The 10,000-nt window shown below is 40.3% G+C and overlaps 1 protein-coding gene across 2 annotated transcripts in view; it reads right to left on the bottom strand.

The window, feature by feature from the left end:
• Window positions 1–1,343: 1,343 nt before the first annotated feature.
• LOC113812979 (caudal type homeobox) overlaps window positions 1,344–10,000 on the bottom strand; it is a 31,870-nt gene continuing 23,213 nt past the window's right edge. Inside the window, exons 3-5 of one of the 2 annotated variants that reach the window (XM_070120888.1) lie at window positions 9,020–9,061; window positions 3,318–3,463; window positions 1,344–2,828 (exon numbers count right to left, since the gene is read on the bottom strand). In XM_070120888.1, the coding sequence (XP_069976989.1) occupies window positions 2,604–2,828; window positions 3,318–3,463; window positions 9,020–9,061 (413 nt within the window). In that variant the 3' untranslated portion in view covers window positions 1,344–2,603. The remainder of the gene's footprint in view (window positions 2,829–3,317; window positions 3,464–9,019; window positions 9,062–10,000) is intronic. The other variant, XM_027364914.2, reaches the window with a different exon arrangement.

Below are 10,000 nucleotides of genomic sequence, written 5' to 3'. Positions count from 1 at the left end.
AATAAAAGAGAGTAATGGTTTCTTGTAATATTTACTATAACAGATGTACACGTACACAAAAAGCAGATTCACGTGCATACGAACTCATAACATACAAAATTACAAATTTTCATTTCCTCCCAGTGATCGCCTGATTATCGTCCATTGGACTCTTTCCTCTTCCTTCGGATGCTAGTGTCAGTTTTCATGCAGTGTGTGTGTGTGTGTGTGTGTGTGTGTGTGTGTGTGTGTGTGTGTGTGTGTGTGTGTGTGTGTGTGTGTGTGTGTGTGTGTGATAGATAGATAGAAATAGACAGATAGAAAGAGAGAGAGAGAGAGAGAGAGAGAGAGAGAGAGAGAGAGAGAGAGAGAGAGAGAGAGAGAGAGAGAGAGAGAGAGAGAGAGAGAGAGAGAGAGCATCTATTTACTTATCTTTTTATTTCTCTGAAACACATACTGATAAAACCGCTACCATGCCCAACCATTCATTTACGACATCCCCTTACAATAAATTTGGTGTATCTGTACCCCCCCCCCTAAAATGTGTTTACTCGGTTAGGATTCCAACCAAAGGAAGTGAGACTAAAATTATGCTGTAAATAAATAATACACACGTTACTAAAATGCGAAACACTCACACCTCGCTTTAAGTTGGATCCCTAAACACGACCATTTTTTTTCTATTTTCATTTCAATTTCAACAGAATTCTTGTAACTGTCCCTCCTTCTTAACACGGCGTGAGGGGAGGCTAACACAGGGAGGACACGGCTGTTATGCGTAACGAGGCTATTCAGCAGTTACCAAGCACAGGCTACGCACAGTTCCACACTATACAGTATTTACACGGTATTGTTCAATAAAACTCCTCAGGTAGAAGGTGATATTCGACCTGAAGTGATCAACCCATTTTGTGGTGAGGAGAATCCCGAGTGAGGGAGTCTTTTTTAACGTTACACTCGTTATACTGGTATTCCTGGAGACACCGGTGCTGGTATTAAAACTAATTATAGTTCGTGGTGACGTGAGCGATATATATATATACATATATATATATATATATATATATATATATATGTATATATATATATATATATATGTATATACACTTATGTATGTATGTATATATACGTATATACACGTATATATATATCATATATATGTATATATACACGTATATATTGTATATAATATATATATATATATATATATATATATCTTACATATATATATATATATATATATATATATATATATATTTATATATATATACATATATATACATATATATATATATATATATATATATATATATATATATATATATATATATGTATATATATACATATACATATATAAACATCGGAGATCAATTTTATTAATTTTTCTTTAGACAACACCAATTTAATCTGGAATAATCATAATACTATTACTGTTCACGTCATATTGATCCCATTGACGTTCCTTCTGTGGCATCAGGATATGGATAGATAACAAAAAACTAACAGTTTAACGGACATACTGTCACACACACACTCACACATACACATACATACATACACGGGTCCAATCACTTCCTTCTGCCTGCACTGGTGCTCCTAAGTAAGACGTCAAACAGCTGTCTGCTTACTGTCGAATTGTTTACAACCAGCTAAAAAACTGAAAAGTCAAAACATGAGTGTATATATACAAACATATCTAGTTCCTCTCCCGTTGAGTGTGGCGTTCCGAGGGCAGGGTCGGGAGGTAGAGTGCAGTACAGTTTTAACAGCAGGAATTCCCTTCCTTCGGCTGCTTACGACCATTATATAAATCTCTCGCCCGCAGCGCCTTCGTCGTCGGTGGCTGCTGCTTCTCATTAAGTTAGAATTACAACAATATACTTTGCTACCTATTCATTAAAATCAAATAACGTGCGATTGTTTATACGCGGGAATGAGATTTTTATGTTTAGTCACTGACATTACATGTTCATAAATAGTCGATTCACAGTTGAGTGAAACCGTTTATTCTTTGCCTTTCATTGGAGTGTGCAACTGCACCAGCATCTTCGAGCGGGCCCGGTTGCACTTGCGTGGAGTGTGACGGCCGTTTCATCGCTGACACGGAAACAGGGACCTTCCACAATGACGATGATCTGTGCGTGTCACTTTCGCTTTTTCGCCCGAGGTAAGACGAAGCCTTTTCATAAAATTCACTGATAATTTTTCTAGATTTACATCAGCTACCCGACAGCCATAAAAGTTTGCTGTCAGCCGTTTCAATTCACTGCTGTTCTTTCACTTGGGATTCACCACCATTCCCTTTCTTTCACATCCACCGAAAGCTCACCCGTAAGTGAAATGTCTCTCACGATTGTTTTTCACTGTTACACAAACTATACACTACGACGCATTAGTCCTCAAGCTCCGGTAGACAGTAAAGAAAGAATTCCAGGCAGTTTTTCACGTCTCGACACGAACTGGCAACACGAAATGACCACCCGGGACCAACGGCCGCTGCGGTGCGCCTTCGTCAGGTGTTGCCAGCGATCAGGCCATCTCATCGCGCTATCAAGGGTCTCTGGTACTCGTCTCCGTCAGAAGTCTGGTGCAGGTCACTGGCTCCAATAGAAGGCAGACTCGGGTCAGTCCAGCCCCAAGACCGGCTTCACGTCCATCATGAGGGGCTTCGACGTGGGCAGGTGCTGGGCGGAGGAGACGTGCGCGTGCATGGGGGGCATGGGCGGCACGGGGGTGACGGTGGGCGCGTGGTACTGGGGATTCTCCAGCTTCTCCTTCTGCAGGAGCTCGTCCCGCTTCTTCATCTGCTTCCGCTCCTTGGCTCGTCGGTTCTGAAACCAGATCTTGACCTGCGGAGAATAAAGAATAATGAGATTGAGAAGGGTTACTGTGACTGATAATGTTACTAGTTGCGGTCACGGATAAGACGTAAAATGTTTTGACTTGAAACGCTAAATCATTCATCAAAAACACACAGAAGAAGGGAATTGATTAAGAGAAAGAGAGAGAGAGAGAGGGAAGGAGGGAGAGGGAGAAGGAGAAGGAGAGGGAGAGGGAGAGGGAGAGGGAGAGGGAGAGGGAGAGGGAGAGGGAGAGGGAGAGGGAGAGGGAGAGAGAGAGAGAGAGAGAGAGAGAGAGAGAGAGAGAGAGAGAGAGAGAGAGAGAGAGAGAGAGAGAGAAAGAAAGAAAGAAAGAAAGAAAGAAAGAAAGAAAGAAAGAAAGAAAGAAAGAAAGAAAGAAAGAAAGAAAGAAAGAAAGAAAGAAAGAAAGAAAGAAAGAAAGAAAGAAAGAAAGAAAGAAAGAAAGAGAGAGAGAGAGAAACCACACGACTCGCCTACCTGTCTCTCGGACAACCCCAGCATGGAGGCGAGCTCAGACTTTCTCCTGATGGTGATGTAGCGGGAATAATGGAACTCCTTCTCCAGCTCAAGTCGCTGGTGGTCGCTGTAGACAACACGGTACTTGTCCTTGGTGCGAGTCTTGCCTGAAAGAAGGAATATTGTTTAGTAAAGTTTGAGTTTAGCTTTTGGTAATTTAGGTATTTAAATTCTAATTCATGACTGATGCTAATGGTATAGGATGTTAATTAATCATGTATTGGGATTTTTTCTTGCAATGGTATTTCTATGGTATTTCTCCTTGCCCATATATAAGTGAATAAATATTGTGTATGTGTGTGTGTGCGCCCGTGTGTGTACTAACTATTCCTTCCTCTTCTCTGTGCATATACTCGTATGTGTACATAGTTCAGTGAACCGTTCAACTCTGCATGTACGTAAATACTTATGTTATCTTATCTGATGCCTGGAATATATCACTGATTGTGTAAAAAAAAAAAATCGTTAGTGTGTCGGTATAAAACGGTGACGTAATTGCATTTTGTAACTTGTTATATGTGTGGGTAACATTACTGTTTGCTATAAAAAATACTCCATTATTGCACAGGAAAAAAATTATAATGATAGCATCAGTGAACAAAAAGGACGATGATGGCGAGCATAATAGCATAATCTTGAACATAAACGCAATAACAGTTTTCATACTATTTATCAAAATTCCCGTAAAAGGTTTTCCAAAAAAAATTCATTCCTATATATCGTTTTCACGCCATTTATCAAAATTATCGTAATTCTCAAAAAATGATTTTGATTCCTATTTATAGTTTTCATACCATTTATCAAAATACAAAAGGTTACAAAAAAAACTTGATTCCCTTACATGCTATATCAAGCAGTCATGTCACAAAAACAAATAATTTGATTAAAAAAAAGGACAAGAAAAATCACCAGCACCCACAAAAGCTTCCCGTTGCCCGGTGCAGAAGTGGGAAACCCAAAACGTCACACCTTCAACCCTTTTTAAACGATAAGAAAGATAAGATAGGGAATGCCGGAGGGTTGTGACTGAAACCTCGCAGCAGAACGAGTAGCTTCCTCCTGACAGATGGAGACGGATTAAGATGGATCTAGTGATAATGGCTGATAACGGGGATTAATAACACGACTGATGACCCTGAGAGAAACGCATGCAGGGGCTAGATTGTCAGGCACTGATTTTATTTCATTTTTATGTCATCGTACATTGTTATTATGATTCTCGTTGATGCTGTTACAATTATTGTTATTGGTATCAGTATTATTATTACTTTTGTCGTTATCATTATTATTATCATCATTATTATTATTATTATTGTTATCAGTATCATTCTCAATATTATTATCCTTATTATCATCCTTATTGTTATCATTATCTTTATTATCCACGTCATTATAATCATTATTGTCATCAGTAATATTATAATTATTATCATTATCGTTATCATAATCAATCCTCATTATCATCAGTAATGTCATTACCGTTTACATCATTATCGTCAACGTTTTTAGCTTTACTTTCTTTGTGAAAAAGGAAAGGAGGCAATGGACGCCAAGATGACTGAGACAAAAGACGCAACTGATAATAACAAAACAAACTTTAGGAATTCAAGTTAAAAACGAACAACGAAGACGACGTTGTGAGTAGCATCGACGGTGCGTTGCAAGTGCACTATAAACACTGCAGCAACGAAAAAAAATTATCTCATTTGACAGCGGCGAAGGTAGAACGGAGAGAGGGAGCGTGGTATGGTGGCGAGAGAGTACGATATATTGTGTGGACTGATAAAGCTAACATCAAAAAGGTTCCGCCGTGATAAGGCAAATCCTGAGAAGGTGACAACCGCTGTCAGCCAAAGGACCAACCTCTCTAATCTTTGTTACACTCGGGTGATTTGATAAACGTCCGTACTCGGGTGAATGGAACAGTTCATTAAATGTTCCTTGTGGAGTATTGTTATGTTCGTTGCGTTGTATGGCCTAAAAAATATTAAAACAAATGGGACAAATCTCGCTCTCAAATTTCGTGTTATCCGAAAGCAAAAAAAAAAAAAAAAAAAAAAAAAGTCTGGAAGCGCTGCTGTCGGCTTTCGATAACGTTGATAAGAGGATAATATTATTGGGTTCGTTACGCAGGTGGTGTCCACCCCCACCCCTCCCCTATCTCCCTCCTTCCCTTCCACCTCTCTTTCTCTCTTTCTCATCTCACATCCTTCACTCTCCGTCACCAAATGACTGAAAAACAACCCATTTCAAACTATCTGAACATTCCCACGCCTCGACACCTCGCCCTTTCGTACCTTGGTATTAACTCCGGTAATGACTGTTTCGAAGACATTTGAACGAGACCGCTTCGAAACTGGGATTGGAATGGTATCGGTGTGTTCTGCTTTGTTTCAAGTATGTGGATCATTTTTTGTGTATTTTATTGGTTCCTTATTTATTTATTTATTATTTCATTTCTATATATTGCGTAGGGGTACAAGATGCCGTTCTGGTATATCAATAAGTTTAATGAGGCGAGATGTGATGCAGTACTGACCTAATGACCAATAGAAAAAGACATCATCATCCGTTATTTCTATCTCACCGTGACGAGAGCGCATCAGAATCATTATAGTCTATCTAATGACCGTGAAAAAATATGAAATATTACGTCAACCAAACGTCATCAAAGAATGCTACATCGCTCCAAGATTACAAGTAAGTGTTTAACCTCAACATTTTGACGGAAGTTGTTTTTTGTAGTTTATATTCTAGTCCTCTACAGTATGAAGTAAATTGATTACTAGTCTGCTATTTAACCGCACAAGAGACGTGTTTATTCACCAACAAAAAGAAAAAAAGGGCTGATTTAGTAGTATTTCCTTGCGTGGCGATTAGAGCGTCAAACATGATCACAGAGTCGTAAAAATACCATTTCTTATCCCATATGTATAGTTTGTTCTAGCTTAATGACAGCTGTTTTTGTTATGCGATGTAATAAATAACGTGACAGAAGGAAGTTCCCATGCGTTGTACCAGTCCATCAGTGTTAGTTACTCAGAAGTCGTCATAAAACGTGAAAGGAATTGTGGCTTGCCTACAGCTGAGGAATAATTCTACATCTGCTAAGGTCTTATCAAAGGATGTTCTATATTTCTTCCATGTTAATTAATTCTACGCGTGTGCGTTTCAAAGTCCCGACGTGGCAATTGTTAGGAGGAATTTGTTTCAAGCAGAAGAACTCGATAAAAAGAATTCTCATGCCATGTGTCTTCTATTCACATAAAAACAGCAGGTAAGAATGCGATGGCCTACGGCGCTGACGACTCAGCAGCGCTCCTCTTATTGGTCTACGGGAGAACGGCCGGGGCGCGGATTGGTCAAACGGCTTCGTAATGGGCGCTGATTGGTTAAATGGGAGGCAGGTGGGCGTGGATTGGTTATAAGTGGTTCAGGTGTTTCACTATTGGTCAACTTTGGCGGTATCGGACGCAGCTTTTATGACAGGCGCGGGGGCCATAAAACCACCCGATCCGAGATGCCGGCTAGACATTTTATCTCATTAATACTTTAGCATTTACTAACTGCTTGTCGATCCGATCGCTTCGAAAGCTAGCTGTCCAAGCCAGACGCTCTCGGGCTCCATCAGCCGAATGATGTAAAAGCACGGGAGGAAACGCCGACATGAGAAGAGAGGAAAGAATATTTACGCTGGTGCGGCGGGACTGGTGTTTCCTCTCTCGCATGCACATGGCGGCCCACCACGCGAGGCCAGACACCCACCTCAGAATGTTCCCCTAGCAGCGTCTGTCTAATTTATTCCGATCATGAAAAGGAGATCCTCGCTAGAGATAGAACGTTTCCTTTTGTTAATAGCCTGATTAATAGGTTAAAGATTAAAGAAACGTGTATTATGTGATCAGCGATAACCCGGGTGGATCTCGAGGTATGGCCATATATCACTGCCTTTTTCTCTCGCCCTCATGTAGCCCTCACGGTTGACCTTGCTGTTTTCGCGGAGATCCCCTTGGAGTGCCGGGGCGTGCAATCTTAACCGAATTCAACGTCAATTTCTATTTGTAAACAACTAAAAGATATTTTGTTCCTCATAGATTGAGTTTCCTGAAGATATTAATATGGCCTCATATATATATATATATATATATATATATATATATATATATATATATATATATATATATATATGTATGAATGTATGTATGTATGTATGTAAATAATATATGTATGTATGTATGTATGTAAATAATATATATATATATATATATATATATATATATATATATATATATATATATATATATATTGTATGTATATATACGTATACACACACACACACACACACACACACACACACATATATATATATATATATGTGTGTGTGTGTGTGTGTGTGTGTGTGTGTGTGTGTGTGTGTGTGTGTGCACACTTATATGAATATATATATATATATATATATATATATATATTCATATATATATATATATATGTAGATATATATATATTCACATATGTCTATAGGTAGATAGATTTATATCATGTGTAAATGTGTGTGGATAATTTCTAGAACTAACAGCTCTAAAATCCAGGCTACCTGTCGTAGGCGAAGGCGAGGTGAGTAAAGAAGCATTTTTCAACGGGGTGATTAATGATAGCTTGATCTCAGCTGAAGATAAGAACCGCGTCCGATAAGATTTTTCTCTGTCTTTATCCTTGGGTGGAATTTCGCACCTGCATTCATTATCGCACTCATTTTCCTCGAAGTAATTGCTGGTATTAGTAAATTATGAATCATATACATTCTCGGTATTGCAGGAAAGATAGTGACGATTCACTACTGAAATTCTATACGTTTTGTGATATTGTTAACTTTTTCAACACTAAGTAAAAAAATGTTGCATTACTCCTTTATCTTTACATTAATTCGGCTGATCAACTAAAAACATACACACTACATCAGATGTATTTATAACTTCAAGTATTACTAAACAAGGCTAGCGGCCGGGTTGTTAAGATTGCGCGAGGCCCGACCCAGTGAAAATTCATCTCTACTTTATTCTATAGGGACATACACAGAAATAAATTAATATCTATCAGTCTAGACATGTATATCTACCGGATAGAAGATAGATAAATGTGTATCCATCAAATAAGACTGATATGCATTTATTTCTGTGTATATGCATGTTTGTATAGATGAATATTCATTTAACAAACCGGCCGCAAGTTTGTAATAACGTTAGAATTGCCTCGGCAGCGCGTGCTCCCCCCCCCTCCCCCCCTGCCTTGCGGTGTGATGCTATCGGCGCGGAGACAGCGGTTAGCACTTCGGGAATATGAATCTATATTCACAACACGCCGATGGGCAGAGGGCGTTCACTTGTTGTTAATCTCCCCGGCTATCGCTTTCCTACACTTGCTCTCCGGCTACCGAGGACTACCTGGCTACGGCTACGACTACGGCTACGGCTACACGCTAGTCTTGTGCAATGACCGCTTTGTGACCTGGAGACCGAAGGGAGAGAGCAGCGGCCCCTCCGCCACTCTCTCACTCTCGGCCATGTCAAAGGGGTTAGCGCCGGGCGTCAGGAGATGGCCGGCGCCCGCATCCCGGGGCTGGGCGTGCGGGCGGTCAACGAGCGCTTCTGTCCGGGTTTACTTACCGGCGTTCCACGAGCCTCTGCCAGTCTCCTCCTCCTCCGTACCTGCGGGGACAGTCAAGCCGTCACTAAACTGTCACGTTAACTGGCGTGTCACTTTACACACCCGTCTCATCCTCCAATCACCCATCCATGCCATCCGACTCTCACCCACACAAGCCAGCAAAGGACTTCCACGCTCTCACACACTTCGCTCATCCGTCGCTCGCCACACCGTTCTCATGCACAACTACGTCTTGTGAAAGTCATTCGGTATAACTGCTTCCTCCGCCACACGTCTCTCGCTCTCTCTCAGCCTTCGAAACTACAGGAGCATGCACACTACCCGTTTCTCTGGAGCAAAGGTTGTATTTTTTTCTATTGCCTGTTGGTCCGTATACAGGAGCGGGTCCCTCATGGGTTCTGCTACATTACGTGTTACATATGTATTTTTCCTTTATATAAACACTGCAATTTTTCGTTATATGGATTTAAATCTTAATTATGGTGCCATGGCGATGAATTTTCATTCATGACTTTTCATCGTAGTTTCAAAACATGTCTGACGGAAAATAAGTCACTAATAAAAAGGTAAAAAATCTAAACCATTGATCAGTTAACCCAAGCGTTTCCAAGACAAGCGCACAAGACGAATGCTCTAACTAAGCGTACAATTATGGTCCATTAACCGAATAGTTTTCATGGAAACGGAGATCCGGGCCCCGATAAGCGCGGCGTGTGCGGGAGATCCTTATCGAGCGCATAAGCGGCGACTCGACAGCGCTGACTCGGGAGATAAACGACGGGAAATATTTCTTCGGCTGAATGTTGGAAGTGTATTGAAGCTTAATGTGTTCTGGGGATTTGGATATTTTTTTTAGTGAGAGTTCTTCCGATTTTCAAAATTAGGGTATTTGATGATTTACATTTTCGGGTGTTTGGGGGGTATTTGTGGCGAATTCCTTTTTTTGTGAATTTTCGGTTACGCAAACGCCTATAATAATA

This window comes from Penaeus vannamei, chromosome 1, assembly GCF_042767895.1.
Source record: "Penaeus vannamei isolate JL-2024 chromosome 1, ASM4276789v1, whole genome shotgun sequence".
Taxonomy (NCBI): domain Eukaryota; kingdom Metazoa; phylum Arthropoda; class Malacostraca; order Decapoda; family Penaeidae; genus Penaeus; species Penaeus vannamei.
The sequence above is the reverse complement of the archived record's forward strand: the minus strand, read 5'-3'. Positions and strand labels throughout refer to the sequence as shown.